The 17266-nt window shown below is 45.0% G+C and overlaps 2 protein-coding genes across 3 annotated transcripts in view; one reads left to right on the top strand and one right to left on the bottom strand.

The window, feature by feature from the left end:
* The window catches only part of lmbr1 (limb development membrane protein 1), a 38763-nt gene extending 34485 nt beyond the window's left edge, over nucleotides 1–4278 (bottom strand). The window contains exon 1 of the mRNA XM_080020055.1: nucleotides 4150–4278. Coding sequence (XP_079876181.1) covers nucleotides 4150–4212 — 63 coding nt within the window. The 5' untranslated portion in view covers nucleotides 4213–4278. The remainder of the gene's footprint in view (nucleotides 1–4149) is intronic.
* A 663-nt stretch (nucleotides 4279–4941) lies between these two features.
* On the top strand, nucleotides 4942–17165 carry nom1 (nucleolar protein with MIF4G domain 1). 2 transcript variants are annotated; one of them, XM_080020054.1, is made up of 11 exons: nucleotides 4942–6002; nucleotides 6084–6190; nucleotides 7647–7842; nucleotides 9159–9362; nucleotides 9902–10012; nucleotides 10295–10465; nucleotides 12464–12585; nucleotides 13052–13184; nucleotides 14230–14361; nucleotides 14885–14994; nucleotides 15607–17165. In XM_080020054.1, exons 1-11 carry the CDS (start codon nucleotides 5010–5012, stop codon nucleotides 15773–15775), a joined length of 2448 nt encoding a protein of 815 aa, XP_079876180.1. In that variant the 5' UTR covers nucleotides 4942–5009; the 3' UTR covers nucleotides 15776–17165. The 2 variants fall into 2 exon arrangements, with proteins under 2 accessions (XP_079876180.1, XP_079876179.1); XM_080020053.1 differs by having other exon boundaries at nucleotides 9039–9362.
* The last annotated feature ends 101 nt before the right edge of the window (nucleotides 17166–17266 follow it).

The following is a 17266-nucleotide window of genomic DNA, read 5'->3' as shown; positions in this document are numbered from 1 at the left end:
CAGACTGCAAAGTAGTAACACCAAAACAACAGTGAGTCTAACTAGGATGGATGACTCATAACGCCAATCTAAATTATATTAATGTTTCAAGAGGCTTTTACTGATGAGCACAACAAACACAGGCCGAGGCATTTAGCAAATCTAATCGATATAACTGAATGCAAATCCCAATCGTTAATCTATCACATTGGGAATAGAGGTGACTGAGTGATTCCATCTTGTCAGATAACTCTGCTGTGTCCAGCGCTTCTCCGCAGAAAAATACTTTTGTTAAACGTCCTCATGTTTCCCAGAAAACTCGTGTCCTGTAGCTGATTGCGTACATAAACCGTTTTCCACATAGCAATGCGCTTCAAATCAACTTTTTCGGTAATGTTTTCATCTGAGATGTGAAGACGTGACCTTCATCCCCGCCCCCGTCTGTAAAAACAACCTTCACCACACGCTTCGGCACCTCTCTGTAGCTCGACCCTAGTCAACCCAACATTAATGTGCAAATATACCGTTGTGAACGTTGAGTCCCAGTGTGACCAAGAGGCCTTGACATACACCTGACTTCAGGACCTCAGTGAGATGTTGACTCCTTCGGTGACTCACCAAAACCACGTCATCATTGTTTTTCTCTGCTCCAATGACACTGGCGGGGGCCACTTCTACATAGGTCTGGAAATAACCGGTGGAATTTGAAAAGCAGCAGTGACACCCAGACCAGTTGACCCAGACCTGAACAGCCACAGAGATCCAGTTCCACATTCCTCCATCTCCTGTGACCAGGACCAGGGGAGATCACGCACTGGAAACCCTCTCAGCCCCCCACCTCTGCTCGCCATTACGCCAACCTCGACCCGGCCGAGGGCATGACTCTGGAGAACTGGGGCTACATGCCCGAGCTGCATCATGTACTCACATTAAAAACACGCAGGCCAACCTCCACTCTGCAAGGCGTCTCATGGTGGAAAGACACCAGTAACATGGGGAGAATCTGACCCTGCGTGCACAAGCTTAAAGAGAGGCCATGTCTTAAGGAGCTGAGAACCTGAGGGCGAGAGTGGAACAGGAGAAGCCTTCAACAGGCGTAGGGTGCTGATAACGCCACGTACGCAAAGACACAACCGTGTGGTGAGAGATAAGACACAATACAAGCGCCATCAGCACTCCTCTTTCCCTCATCCCTCGGGGGGGGGGGGGGTGAACCATGAGTCGGATGAAGATAAATAGTCCTGTTCACACTAGCAGACCACCACCACTACACTCTCATGAAGATAACTAGTCCTGTTCACACTAGCAGACCACCACCCCTACACTCTAAAGAAGATAACTAGTCCTGTTCACACTAGCAGACCACCACCACTACACTCTCATGAAGATAACTAGTCCTGTTCACACTAGCAGACCACCACCACCACTACACTCTAAAGAAGATAACTAGTCCTGTTCACACTAGCAGAGCACCACCACTACACTCTAATGAAGATAACTAATCCTGTTCACACTAGTAGACCACCACCACTACACTCTCATGAAGATAACTAGTCCTGTTCACACTAGCAGACCACCACCACTACACTCTCATGAAGATAACTAGTCCTGTTCACACTAGCAGACCACCACCACTACACTCTCATGAAGATAACTAGTCCTGTTCACACTAGTAGACCACCACCACTACACTCTCATGAAGATAACTAGTCCTGTTCACACTAGCAGACCACCACCACTACACTCTCATGAAGATAACTAGTCCTGTTCACACTAGTAGACCACCACCACTACACTCTCATGAAGATAACTAGTCCTGTTCACACTAGCAGACCACCACTACACTCTAAAGAAGATAACTAGTCCTGTTCACACTAGCAGACCACCACCACTACACTCTAATGAAGATAACTAGTCCTGTTCACACTGGCAGACCACCACCACTACACTCTAAAGAAGATAACTAGTCCTGTTCACTAGCAGACCACCACCCCTACACTCTAAAGAAGATAACTAGTCCTGTTCACTAGCAGACCACCACCACTACACTCTAATGAAGATAACTAGTCCTGTTCACTAGCAGACCACCACCCCTACACTCTCATGAAGATAACTAGTCCTCTTCACTAGCAGACCACCACCCCTACACTCTAAAGAAGATAACTAGTCCTCTTCACTAGCAGACCACCACCCCTACACTCTAAAGAAGATAACTAGTCCTCTTCACTAGCAGACCACCACCCCTACACTCTAAAGAAGATAACTAGTCCTCTTCACTAGCAGACCACCACCCCTACACTCTAAAGAAGATAACTAGTCCTGTTCACTAGCAGACCACCACCCCTACACTCTAAAGAAGATAACTAGTCCTGTTCACTAGCAGACCACCACCCCTACACTCTAAAGAAGATAACTAGTCCTCTTCACTAGCAGACCACCACCCCTACACTCTAAAGATAACTAGTCCTGTTCACTAGCAGACCACCACCCCTACACTCTAAAGAAGATAACTAGTCCTGTTCACTAGCAGACCACCACCACTACACTCTAATGAAGATAACTAGTCCTGTTCACTAGCAGACCACCACCCCTACACTCTCATGAAGATAACTAGTCCTCTTCACTAGCAGACCACCACCCCTACACTCTAAAGAAGATAACTAGTCCTCTTCACTAGCAGACCACCACCCCTACACTCTAAAGAAGATAACTAGTCCTCTTCACTAGCAGACCACCACCCCTACACTCTAAAGAAGATAACTAGTCCTCTTCACTAGCAGACCACCACCCCTACACTCTAAAGAAGATAACTAGTCCTGTTCACTAGCAGACCACCACCCCTACACTCTAAAGAAGATAACTAGTCCTGTTCACTAGCAGACCACCACCCCTACACTCTAAAGAAGATAACTAGTCCTCTTCACTAGCAGACCACCACCCCTACACTCTAAAGATAACTAGTCCTGTTCACTAGCAGACCACCACCCCTACACTCTAATGAAGATAACTAGTCATGTTCACTAGCAGACCACCACCACTACACTCTAATGAAGATAACTAGTCCTGTTCACTAGCAGACCTCCACCCCTACACTCTAAAGAAGATAACTAGTCCTGTTCACTAGCAGACCACCACCCCTACACTCTAATGAAGATAACAAAAGTGGTTTGCACACGTCTTTACGAGCTTGGTGTCGCTATTTTACACCTGGGTGAAAGTTGGATACAGGGAGGATCATAACTCTCCTATTTCTAAATAGAGGCCGAGCCGAGTTGTGTGACAGCTCATGCAATTCATAGTAATATTTTTAGTCATGGTTAAGGCACTATTTGTAATAGAAAGTACTTTAAAAACTACAAAAAAAAAAAAAACATAGCAACTATCCGACCGAATCATGTATCTAGAGACAGATCCATAAATACACTCATTAAACCTCATACTGAGCCGTCTATGACTCAAACTATGTGACCACACAGCAAATCTTTATTAGTAAATGATTAAACTGTTGATATTATCCATGTATAATCTATTAGAGACCTGATGTGTAACACATACATGAATTATCATACAGGTAAAATGGGGACCATTTTGATGAACATACAAGTCAAAGCATAGACCCAGCTGGTTATAGCTGGTGACACAGTTCTAAGGATAAAAACACTGTGAAAATGTCAGATGTCACAAGGTAGTTATGTTGTTAATACGCGTTAAAGTAAAGAATTACTAATGCATATTAGTAAAGAATCTAGAAATGTCCCGTAAGGCAAGTTTAATGTTCGTTCGAAGTCATTTATATCCTTCTATTTTCTTAAATCGGTGTATAAAACCAGGCAACACCAACACACATCGTAAAGTGAAGTCAAACACCTGACAGCCATTGAGAGTGAGCGTCAGGCTCGGTCACCCGACAAAGCAGCGTTATGTTCCGGGTTTGTTTTTTTGAAAACAACGCGACGTGTCTTTCGGGCAGAACTGAGGGACACGGGACTACATTCATCGGCATCTTCCTCCGACAGCGGACAGGTCAGGGTGACGCTGATGCTGATGCTGACGCTAGCGCTAGCGCTAACGCTCAGCGCCGCCGGGCGCCGCCGCCAGAGGACGTCGGCGGCCGGCGGGCTGGGCGGGCTGGGCGGGCTGGGCGGGCTGGGCGGCCGGCGGGCGACTCACGGTGTACTCTCGCACTTGGCTGTGGAAGTTCTGTTCTCTGATCGTCACATCGTCTTCTTCCATTCTTCATGTTGCACGTTCGAATTTAGAAGCACGACACGCTACGTGCCAAGCGCGCACGGTCCGCCCCGCTCAGCCGCAGCGACACGCCCCCAAATAAATGACGTCGTCAGCGCCCGACCGGCGACGTGTCTTTATGACGTCAAACACAACGCCTAACAGGACGTTGCGCCGTTTGCGTCAGAGCATTTCGAGACCTGGGAACAAAATGAACTTCCGCGGAAAAGTTTTTATTATTTTTTAACTGAAAAATAAATGAATGCGTCAGTCAAGCCGTGGTTGAATAACGTGACACAACTATTACACGACCGTCGTCAAATTACAAAAAGTAATTTCAAACGTAATTCGCCAAACCAAGCGCTGAAGCAGGCTCCAGGTTTGGATCAGTTCCTGAATTGAATATCGGCCATCGATGATTATGGTCTTTTATTCCGATTTTCAAATAAAACTTTATTTGCGTAACAAAAGCCTGTCTGTGTACAGTCACAGAAAATATATTTTAAAAAGTTGAAAAAATATATATATTGTTTATTTATATTATCACATGTTGTTGTGTATTTTTTGTTTGTTTAGGGTTTTTTTTGTTTTTTTTACAGGAAACAAAACAACAATTTACGAGAAAATTGAAACGCGAAACACGCTGACCCGGAACCGGAAGAACAAAAGTGACCTCCCGGAGAAGCCGCGTGTGCAGCGGACCCGGCGTGTTTATGTTCCTGCGGCCTGAGCGCGTCTCCCTCGGCGGCCTGGGAGTCCCTCCGCTCGGCCTCTGAGGAGCTGCTCGCCCGCACATTCTCAGCATGAGGGGGAGCGGGAAGAGGGGCCTGAAGAAGAAGGACGGTGGAAAGATGAGGAAGATGAGGGACACTGTGGACAGATTCATCCGGAGCCAGGCCGAGGGAGAGGGGGAGGACATGGACATGGACCACGGGCTGAGGTTTGTCAAGAGGAAGAGCAGGAAGGAGTTGAGGAAGGAGAAGAGGAAGCTGAAGAAAGCCAAGATGAAGTGTCACTATGAGGGGAAGAAGGAGGTGGATGTGACACCTGGAGGAGGAGGAGGAGGAGAAGGAGGAGGAGGGGGAACAGGGGATGCATCTGAAGTGAAGAAGAAGAAGAAGAAGAAGGGAGTCAAGGAAGAAGAAAAGAAAGAAGATTCCGAAACATCTAAAAGTAAGGCGCGGGCTCCTGTTAAAGCATCTCAAGCCAAGGCTCCCCAGGGTGCCGGTCGGGCGACGGGGGATCCCGTTGAGCGGTCAGCGTCCCAGGAAGGAGGAAAGAGCGGCCGACTGCAGGAGTCGAGGAAGAAGGCGCTCCTGGAGGCCAACGAGGCGGAGGAGCGGGAGATCCGGATGCTGGAGCGCTGCCTGGGCTACAACAAGAGGAGGAACAAGAAGAACCTGCCTCAGTCCTTTGTGGACGACGGGCTGGACTACGTGCTGGGCATCCTGGACTCCGGCACGGCCGCCGCCATGTACGACAGTGACCAAGACGTGGAGGCGGCGAAGGAGAAGTTCGCCGAGCTGGACCGGAGCGACTCCGAGATGTCCGCTGAGGAAGAGGAGGCCCGAGGGGGGGGTGGAGGGGAGTCAGAGGACGAGGGAGGGGAGGAGGAGGATCTGATGGATGAAGAGAATGAGCTTGATGGCGAAGAAGATGATGACGATGAGATGGTTGAGGCAGAGGATACTGAGGAGGAGGAGGAGGGGGGGGAGGACGACGACGACAACGACAATGACAATGATGAAGAGGAAGCAGCAGAAAGAGAAGCCTCTTCCAGCTCCAGGACTGAACCGGTAAGTTGAGCTTCCATTTATTGTTGTTTTGGAATAAGAGTCGGTTTGACCTCACCCTGACTCCTCCTCCTCCTCCTCCAGGCTCCCGCTGTGAGGTACGTGCCTCCTCATCTTCGCGACGCGGGAGACGACAGACGCAAAGCTGAGCTTCAGAAGCTGCGACGCACCGTGAAGGGACTGATGAACAGGTTTGTTTTTATTTATGTTTGATTTTCCTATGGTGTTGGAAGAAGCTTACATACTGTCAGTGCCTCTAAAACTATAAATATATAAATACATTTCAGTACCAAGAAACTTCTGTGAGGAGCTTGAACTGTTTTTACTTTTGTTAAATTTTTCTTCTTAACTTTTACCCATTTTTTAATTCACAGTTACAGTGATAACATTGCTTAATATTTTGAAGGGGGCCTGTCTCTTGCCCTGTGATACGCCCTCCTCACCAACTCCTTTTTGCATTTTTCAAATTGTTTTGGTTTTAAATCCCTCTTTAAATTCCAAGCTGCCCTGCATCCCTCTTCATGGTTCCTCCCAAAGGAAGGAACCATGAACCATGAACCATCCTTCTCTGTTGCATGTGGTGAACGTCCACACTGTTGTTGTATTAAGTCACATGTCCAGTGTCCACTGGGGGGCAGTGTCACATTTAATTAACCACAATGTACAGAAAACATAGAAGAAATCCAGGTTTTTTCCCAACTTTATTTGAAAACTTTAGAACCAAAGAATATTTTCAAGTTCAAGAGATTATTTGTCACATACATACACATACGGTCGTACATATATACAGTGAAATGTCATGACACCCGGTGATTATGCACAAGCTCTATAAGCTCGAAAAATACTCAAATGTGCGTAATTGTCACACGGTGTTCGCGCAGGTGGCCGCAAGGGGCAGCGCCACAATCGCGATTCTGGGTTCTATAATTATATAATAGGATTAATTTTCTGTGTTGTATTAAATATGGATCTGCATTCTGCAAATAAAATTCTGTTTTCAAACCCCAACTTCTATCTACTTAAGTTGGGCAATTTAAATTGGACAATTCAACCAATCAGCTGTAAGCGCGCTTCATATCGAATGCGTAATTGCGTCCGACAGTAGGGTCTCCCACCGAGCGGATGCAGGATGAACTGCGTTTGAGTTTTGCATCCCATAATGTGTCAGGGAAATTGGGAGAGCTGTTTTTTTTTTTTTGTTGTTGTTTTCAAGAACAACAGCCAGTAGTTTGCTCAGCTGGACATTTACCAAGTCCTACGAATGAGCGTTTTAAAATTCCCTTTATATAGAGTTTGAAAAGTGCAAAAATACATTTAAATATAAACAATTTACTGATAAAAAAAATAGATTTATTGATGGTGAATACGCTGACATCCCACATTACTGTTAATAACGTCATTATTTTGAAATACGTGACTTCTTTACTTAGTTTTCAGTTCCGATAAAAATCTGTACGCATCCCGGAGCCTCGATCGGAGGCTGAGATCCTGCTGCGTCACAGCTTTTCGCTGCAGGAATCCGACTCCAGGCCTGAACGGGCTTCCTGTTCGATCTCGCCGCTTGTCGCGTCGGCTGTGAAGACGGTTTTAGTCTGTTTTCGCATTTTTGTTGTTGTCGATTTTATTTAATATTTTTTTTGTGTGCAGGTTGAGCGAGGCCAACATGGCGTCCATCAGCAATCAGCTGGAGGAGCTGTACATGGCGTCCAGCAGGAAGGACATGAACGAAGCACTGACGGAGGAGCTGCTCTCCGCCTGCGTGTCCCCGAGCCTGATGCCCGAGCGACTGCTGATGGAGCACGTGCTGCTGGTCAGCGTGCTGCACCACACCGTGGGGCTGGAGGTAGGCTCGGGTGGAGGAAGTCTGTGTGTGGTCTTCATTTATGGTTAATATAGTTATGAGGAGGTCTTGCAGAGATGCCCCTTGTGGTAGACTTGCGTCTTTTGCGATGCCAGAATGTGGCGTGGCATGATGTGATGAGAGCTGCGGTGTGGAAGCAGCTGTTCGGTCCAGAGGTCACGGCCTCTCTGCTCCGTCCATCAAAGAGCTGCGAGGTCGGATGAAGGCGGAGAGATAATTATTAACCATCAACCTGAGATGGAGATTAGGGTCTGGATTCCCTCCCCCCCCCCCCCTCTCTCTCTTTCTCTCTCTCTGTCCCTCTCCCCCTCTCACTTAAATTCCTCTCCTCATGACCTGGGAAGTGACTTCCAACCCCTGATGGACTCTCTTCTTATCTTCTCGTTGTGTTGACTCTCCTTCATGGAGGCGACCCCACGCGCGCACACACACACACACACACACACACACACACACACACACACACACACACACACACACACACACACACACACACTGAAGGGAAGTGTAATAGTGTAATATTAATTCTCCTGATGAGTGTGTGTGTGTATGTGTGTGTGTACTGTGTGCAGTATGAGAGGAGCCTCCCTACCATGTTGGAATACATGCTTTTAATTTGAAGTATCTAAAATGGAAATTATCTTGTCATTTCAAACCTGCAAATGGCGCCCCATGTGGCAATGAGTGGTAACTGCAACAATCTTTTTTTCTGACTCTGAGACAGGGGTCCCAAACCACCGGCCCAGGGGCAACATCCGTCCCCTGAGACAATTTAATGTGGCCCACTCCATGTTTATAATATATTGCTCCAAATTTATTTAAAATCACAATACTTATTAATCCATGCAATTTTTACAGATGAAAAATTCAATCCAAAGTTTTATTTTATGTTTGTCTATTTACATTTATTTTTATTTTATTTGTTTTTATGTTTAAATATATATATTTATGTTTTTTTTATTAAATTATGTATCTTAATTATTAGGCAATTCACTGTTGGGTGTAATAATAAAAATAAAAAAACGCAGCCCCCCAGCTGAAGCCAACCTGGCCAGAGACCCTCAGGTACTGACCATGAGACTGTGTGTGTGTGTGTGTGTGTGTGTGTGTGTGTGTGTGTGTGTGTGTGTGTGTGTGTGTGTGGGCGCGCACGCACGCACGTTCCTCCCGTCCTCCAGGTTGGCGCTCACTTCCTGGAGACGGTAGTGCGGCAGCTGGACGAGCACCTCCGTTGCCCGGGCGACGGGAAGGAGAGCGACAACCTGGTGTCCCTGGTGTCACACCTGTACCACTTCCAGGTGGTCCATGCCCGGCTGGTGCTGGACGTGCTGCGCCTCCTGGTGGACGGCTTCTCGCAGCGGGACCTGGAGCTGCTGCTGCTGCTGCTCCGGAGCGTGGGCTTCTCGCTGCGGAGGGACGACGCTCTGGCACTGAAGGAGTTAATCAGCGACGCTCAGCGCAAAGCCAGCGACGCGGGGGCCACGTTCGGCGACGACACCCGGGTACGAGGCCAGGGCGCGTCCAGGAAGTTAGAATAGTCCATATTAGTTAATAGTTCATAATATGAGTTATAAAAATGAACAAATAAAAAAATTACAAGAGTTAGAACCCAATTGGAAACTAGTTTAGACTGGACTGGTGATACAGATGCGGTCATATTTTATTTTTATATATTATTTTACTGAACCCATTTGAAAATTGTAATATTGTAATATCAATACTTTGTTACACATACATTTTCTGCACAAATTGAGTTTTTATATATATATATATTTAAAACAACACTTTAAGAATATAAATATAAAAAATGTCATATCAAAAAAACACATTTTAAATATAAAAACACTTTATAAGTATTTGAGATCAAATTTCACTGTTTTTAACAATATGTGACATTATTAATTTCATACGTATATATTTGTGTTTTATAAAAAGGTAGATTTGGTCTGATTCAAGTGTTCTTCTGTCCCTGGTACTGCTCCTGGTTTTGCTCCTGGTTCTGTTCCTGGCTCTGTCTTGATTCTGTTCTGGTTCTGCTCAGGTTCGCTTCATGCTGGAGACCATGCTGGCGCTGAAGAACAACGACGTGAGGAAGATCCCGGGCTATGACCCCGAACCCGTAGAGAGGCTGAAGAAGCTGCAGAGGACTCTGGTGGGGGTTCCACCTTCATACCACAGTTTCCCCACAGGGTTACCCCATAGCTCCCATTCAGCCACTGTGGTTATGATAGAACAGTGTGTTTATTTCAATGTTTCCACCCAAACGCTCTTTTTCATTCTTAGTGAAGTAGAGCAATTCCCACATCAACCACCAGGGGCCATCAGAGTCCCACCGCACACTTTATAACTGTGTGTGTGTGTGTGTGTGTGTGCGTGTGTGTGCGTGTGCGTGTGCGTGCGTGCGTGTGCGTGCGTTTGTGTGTGCATGTGTCAGATCCAGCGGACCCGCGGCAGCAGTGACGTGAAGCTCCGTGTTTCTCTGAAGAACATTCTGGAGGCGGAGCAGGTCGGACGCTGGTGGATCGTGGGGTCGGCCTGGAGCGGAGCCCCCATGATCCAGGACCAGGAGGCGCCCAGGGCCAAGGAGGGGCCAACTGGGGGACAGGTGAGACCTGGGGGTCCAACAGAGTATTCAAACACTCAATAATCCCACTTACTAATATATATATATATATATAATTTATTTTTTATTTTTTATTTTTTTTCAAATATATCGACAGTATATTCTATTTATTTATTTCTATTATTTATTTTGAAATACTGTGAGTGTGTGTGTGTGTGTGTATTTTATTTTTTTGCAGAAATGTATCAAAATCCTTAAAATATTTTTATTTCTATATATATATATAAAACATTTTTAACAAAACGTCTTTCAAAATCCCTCTAATATACACTACTCACAAAAATTTAGGGATATTTGGCTTTCGGGTGAAATTTCAGGATGAACCTAAAATGCACTATAACCTTTACAGGAGAACTTAATTTGACCTTCTCTAAACTTTTGAATGCACATGTCCAACTGTTCAATGTTTCAGTACTTTTTGCACAACTTGCTGTTCTCTAACAAGGAGCTGCAAAATTCACAACAGGTGTTTGATCCATGAATCGACCAATAAATGTCCTGGTTCAATTAGAGTTGGTATTTAAACAGTCCTCTTCATCATGCTGTTCACATTCTGGCATCATGAGACCAAGACGACACCTAATGACTGATCAGCAGCACCTCACCATAGCGAGGCTTCAAACAGGATGTTGTCAGAGGGAAGTGGCCACTGAGCTTAGAGCGTCACAGAGTGTCCTCAGCAGGTTGCAACAGAGATACAGAGACTGGAAGAGTCACAGAAAGGCACAGAAGTGGCCACATCCCACACTGACGAGCGCTTCATTGTGAACAGTGCCCTGAGGAACCGCATGACGAATGCCACTCAAGGCACCCAAGCGTCACGTCAGATGGCCGCCGACGATGTCGGAGACGTCAAGGAGAGCGCTACGCATCAGCCACTGTTGTCACCAGACGAGCCTTTGGTGGTGGTGGTGTTACATAACATTGATCAGGCGCTTTTATGCAAAGCGACTTACAATTGTTCAAACACCGACGGACGCAGCCATCAGGAGCAATTAGGGGTTAAGTGTCTTGCTCAAGGACACTACAGCATGCTAGCAGGAGGAGCCTGGGATCCAACCAGCAACCTTTAGATCACAAGACCACCAGCTCTACCTCCTGAGCTACCATCCCTGCTGTTACACTGTGGGCAGGTGTGTCTAGTCAATTCAGAAATGCCCTACACTTTGTGAATGGTACAGTGACAAGCCCATACTACCTGAATGACATCACTAAGTCAGTCATTGTGCCCCTGCATGAACAACACAGGCTTCATTTCATCTTCATGGACGACAAGGCTCCAGCTCATGGAGGTGGCATCATTAGGGAACGGCTGCTGGAGACTGGGGCACCTCAAATGCAGTGGCCTGCACTTTCTCCAGACCTGAATCCCATAGAAAACCTATGGGATGAGCTGAGTCGCAGTGAAGAGGCTCCTAACTCTGTACCCCAGAACCTCAATGACCTGAGGGCCCCCTTCAAGAAGAGTGGGGGGCCAGGCCTCAGCAGACAATAAGTTGACTTGTGAACAGCATAAGACGTCGTTATCAAGCTGTAACTGATGCTCAAGGGCACATGACAAGTTATTGAGACATTGACATTTGTTGTTGTGGTAAACCCACCACTGTTGTTGGCTTTCGCTTCAATAAATTGTTTGAGATTAGGAAATCCCCATTGCACGCTTCTACTTAAATGCCCTACGTTCATGATATAATATCACTGTAGCGTGAACTTCTTACATTTTCCATAAATTTCACCCGAAAGCCAAATATCTATTTATTGTTTAGATGAGCGCAGCCCTTTTTTAATAGCCAGATTCGATTGAATTTAACATGGCCACTTCATTTTATTATTCAGGCAAAGAGGGTTTTTTCCTCTCAAAGTTGAAGTGTGATTTAGTGTGTATGAGCACATCGTGGATTCCTTAAAAGCAAGATGAAATGTAATTAAAGGTCCCTGCCTATTTCTAAGTGGAGTAAAGGTGGAGTGTTGTGTGTCCAGTTCAGCTCCAGGGTCCTGGATCTGGCCCGGAAGCAGAGGATGAACACGGAGGTGAGGAGGAACATCTTCTGTGTCCTGATGACCAGCGAGGACTACCTGGACGCCTTCCAGAAGCTTCTGAGGTGCCTGCGTCGTTCTGTCTGTCTGTCTGTCATTTTATCAGTCTATATTGTTCTGTCTATATTGTTCTATCAATGTATATCCTTCTATCTATATTATTCTTACTATATATCTATCTATTACGGTCTTAAATAATAAATAATAAGTAACATGATTTATTTTACTTAATTCTTGGATTTGATTCTCATGGAGTGATGCTCAGTGTCTCTTCCTGACACTAGGGGCGCTCTCCTGTCACAATAACACACTGAGTGAACTCTGATCTCAAGTGTCCATTACATGGTCACTTCAGAGACTTTTACCCACAATGCACTGCGAGTCCTGTTCATGTACTTTGAGGGTTTCCCCTGGTGCCTCCTGGTCTCTCCTGATGTGTCTCCTGGTCTCTCCTGGTGCCTCCCGGTCTCTCCTGGTGCCTCCTGGTGTCCCCTGGTGTCCCCTGGTGTCCCCTGGTGTCCCCCTGGTCAGGATGGGTCTGAAGGACCAGCAGGAGAGGGAGATCGTGCACGTGCTCATGGACTGCTGCCTCCAGGAGAAAACCTTCAACCCCTTCTACGCCGTCCTGGGCCAGAAGTTCTGCTGCCATGACCGACGCTTCCAGGTAGGAACCCTGGAGACGGCTCTTCTGGTCCTGGACCAGAACTAGTCCAGGTCCCATTGCAGAGAGACTTAGGATTTTAGAAAGCTGGAGATGACTAGTTTAGGATATAAACACAGTGTTGTCGTTTGAGCTCATTCACAGACTTTTTACTTTATTAAATATGAAATATTAACATACAAAGTGTGTTGCTAGATTCCTCTGCATTTCCCAGAATTCCATCCAAACATCCAGGTTTTCCCACTTTCCCACTCTCCAAACTTTTCCTTCTTCTGAACCATTAATTTGTTTATTTTTTGTTTTTGTAGATATTTTTTTGTTCTTTTTTCTGAAAGTTCTTCCAAATCCACAGTTTAGTGACCGCAACGAGCTTCGCTACTTAAGCTGATTAACTTTCGTGTGTGGCGGACCCAGCCACCAACAATAGAATCGGCATATAGAGGAGCACATGGAGAAGGCAGATACAGTGACTGGCTGTTTTGTTTTTTTTCTTATTAAGTGCCCGATAAGTAAAGTATCAAATATAGGGTGTTTTTAACACGAGATAACCTCACGGATTACCACTTTAAAGGTAAATCATTGAACGTGTTGGAGACTCCATGGAGGCCAATAGCATCATGTGACCACCCAGACTGCAGTGTCTGAACTGAGCTTGACCTCCGTCACACCTCCATCTGCAAACAGCACCGCCCCTCTATCACAGGCTGATAACACACACACACACACACACACACACACACACACACTTCAAAGAGCGTTTGGTTTTCACGTGCACGCTGCGCCACAGGGATCACAGGACAGCACCAGATCTGTTTGGGATAAATACTGTGGGAATATTACTGAATTTTGGAACAATGGTGGATTTTAATGTTATTTTTCATTATAATTATGTATTTCATATTGGAACCAATGTGATGAAATAAAACAATGGAGTGTGTGTGTGTGTGTGTGTGTGTGTGTGTGTGTGTGTGTGTGTGTGTGTGTGTGTGTGTGTGTGTGTGTGTGTGTGTGTGTGTGTGTGTGTGTGTGTGTGTGTGTGTGTGTGCAGATGACCTTCCAGTTCTCTCTGTGGGATAAGTTCCGGGAGCTGTCCAACATTCCCAGAATGCCTTTCGGCAACCTGGTGCAGCTCGTCGCCTTCTTCCTCCACAAGAAGGCGCTGTCGCTCTCCATCCTCAAGGTGAAGCGCACAGCACATTATGGAATATTAATAATAATAAACATGAGCATATAATAAAACCCACGTTTCATTACAAAATACACAACAAAAAACTGTAAAAAAATTATTAAATCCAAATCCCTGATTACCATTAGCCAGCTAGGATAACAAACATCATATAATTGTAGTATTAATAATAATAATAATAATAATACATTTTATTTATATTGACCTTTCATACACAAAATGTAGCTCAAAATGCTTCAAAAAGAATACAAATAAAACAAACAAATTAGAACAATGAATTTGCAAAGTGAGTGAAAGGCTTAACAGTTTTATGACATTCAATAGAAGATAATGCACAGAATGTAAAAGTGTTAAATGCATAAAACGAGGTCAATGCAAATCACCGGATAAATAAAATATAAAAAAGTAAAAAATGAACTTCTTCAGCTGAAAACATTTATTTAACCATATGATGCACATGATGAGCAGCGTCTTTAATTCTTATTCCATTTTAATATTTTCAGTGTCTTCTCTGCAGGTGATCGAGTTCGGGGAGCTGGACAAACCCAAGGTTCGATTCCTGCGTCAGGTTCTGACCAAACTGCTGAAGGAGGCGGAGCCTGAGGAGCTGGTCGCCATATTTGGAAGGTAAATGAAGATCAAATAAAGATGAAGTTAAAACTCTTTCAGGGAGGTGGCTAATCTGAACCGTTTTACAAACATTAGGCCTTAAATTGTCCTTAAATAGTCATGAAAGGGTCTTTAAATAGTCATTAAATAGCCATTAGAATGTCCTTAAATGGTCATTGAATAGTCCTTAGATAGTCTTTAAAGGGTCCTTAAATAGTCATTCAATCTTTAAAGGGGCCTTAAATAATCATTGAATAGTCCTTAAATAGTCATTAAAGGGTCCTTAAATAGGCATTAAGTTTGAGTTTATGATCTTCATTTCAACATAAATATTTTGTATATTTTTTGTACAATAGACAGTTTATTTTGTTTTATTCATCCATATTTCTTTTTGTGGAGAACCTGATGATTTGTCTGAAAATAAGTCTTAAATGTTGTTAAAATGAGTTTTTAAAACCTACTAAATGTAACCCTGAAACCTGCGTTCTTAAAATGTCACCGTGTTGGTTGAAAAGCTCTGAACCGGACGTCGTGATCAAATGAACCTGCTTGACTCCCAGACGCATTGACTTTTGTTTTGCGTACGGATTTATTTATATATATATAATTTTTTTTTTTATTATTCTGTAGGATTTCGGGAATTCCCAAACTAGGAATGCTGCGCGAGGGTTTGAAGCTGTTCATCAGCCACTTCCTGCTGAAGAGCGCGGAGGGCAGCGCGGGGGGCGCCGAGCTGACGCAGAGCGCCCGCCTGGCGAGCGGCGCCATGGACGCCAACGACGCCAAACTCAAACTGTGACTCTGGGGAACCAGACGTCAACAAAACTCTGATGTTTTTAAAACCTCGTCTCTGGAATCCATCCAGAGAACCGTGACCTCAAAACAAGAAGAGGAAGAAGAGGAAGAAGAATGTGTATTGATCAGGTTGAATAAGGTTTGGAGCTTAAAAACTATTTTTACAACGTTAAAAGGTTTTCCTTTCAAACCACAGACATCAACCACATCTTTCATCGTAATTATAATGAATATTAATTATAATTATTATTAATATTAATAATGAAGATGAGTCTGACCTTTAAGGAAAACAAGTGGAAGTAAAGAATAAATATGAATACAGCAGTAGTACAGTTTAAATATCTAATTCTATATTGAAATGAGTTGTGGAACAGCCTTTTGGACGGAGTGGGAACACATTTGAGTTCAGTTTTTCATTTATTTTCATTTCTTGTATATTTGCCTCATTACAGACGCAAATATACAAGAAATGTCCTTTGGTGTTGACTTGACGCTGTGGTTGAATCCTTTATCACCGTACCACCGCGCTTCACTTTGTGTTTTTCTACATAAATGAGTTTGGATCGTGAACAACGTGGGGGTTTCAGCGCCGTTGGTCTCGTGTCTGCTTATTTTCACTGTTTTCTACCATGTTTGAATGAAACGTTTGTTCTAAACAAGAAGCAAAGCCACGGTGGCGCCTGCAGTGCGGCCGTGCCGGTGTTCAATGGAGGGGGCGTGGCTCGTCACGTAGGCGACGCGTTCCTCCGCTCTGATTGGCTGCTGCAGGGAAACACCTCGGAGCTGGTTGGTTTGGAGCAGGTGGAAGTTTTCAAGTTGTTTTGGAGTTGAAATGGCAGTGAACACTGGTTTTATAAAGACGTGTACGTGATAAATACATGTTTTTATTATTATTGATCTTTTGAAATGCTGCTCTGCTGTTGGTCCAGTGTTCCTTGTTTCCTGTTCCCTAGTCCCTATTACCTTCTCCCTGTTCACTGTTCCCTTCTCCCTTCTCCCTGTTCCCTGCGTGACCGGCATAGCAGCGCCGCAGCGTTACATTCGATGCAGTTTTTATTAATCAGCTGCTTGTTCATCAATCTGACGGAGAAGAGGAAAGGAGGTGAAGAGGCGGTCACTGAGGGAACGTCCTCTGGTCTGAGAACCAGGTCCAGTTGGGCTTTGGACAGTATTCACCTCTGTGATGGATGGATGGATGGATGGATGGATGGATGGATGGACAGAAGGACAGACGGACGGGTAGAACCCGTTGATATAAAGACGTAGCAGGATGTAGGGGTTAGTTTAGGCCGAGTATGTTTAGGTTCACGATGTGATGTGGTCAGTATGTGGTCAGTGAGGCTGGAGCACAAGGTGCAAGATTCAACGTTGACGCTCCAGCAGCCAAACAATGGACAGGATTAAATGAGTAAACAGCTTTATCTCCAGGCCTGGGACCAGGGGCTGTAATGAGCGTGGAGCAAACAGCTTTGAGGTAATTAGGAGGTGGAGGTGG

This window comes from Zeus faber, assembly GCF_960531495.2.
Source record: "Zeus faber genome assembly, chromosome: 19".
In the NCBI taxonomy this organism is placed as follows: Eukaryota; Metazoa; Chordata; class Actinopteri; order Zeiformes; family Zeidae; genus Zeus; species Zeus faber.
The sequence above is the reverse complement of the archived record's forward strand: the minus strand, read 5'-3'. Positions and strand labels throughout refer to the sequence as shown.

What these genes read in the sequence shown, in the direction of transcription:
- nom1 (XM_080020053.1), top strand. Translation starts at nt 5,010, where the DNA reads ATGAGGGGGAGCGGGAAGAGGGGCCTGAAGAAGAAGGACGGTGGAAAG. An exon ending in GTGAAGGGACTGATGAACAG is followed by an intron (nt 6,191 to 7,646) that starts GTTTGTTTTTAT and finishes TTTTGTGTGCAG; the next exon opens with GTTGAGCGAGGCCAACATGG. An exon ending in GCCTTCCAGAAGCTTCTGAG is followed by an intron (nt 12,586 to 13,051) that starts GTGCCTGCGTCG and finishes CCCCCTGGTCAG; the next exon opens with GATGGGTCTGAAGGACCAGC.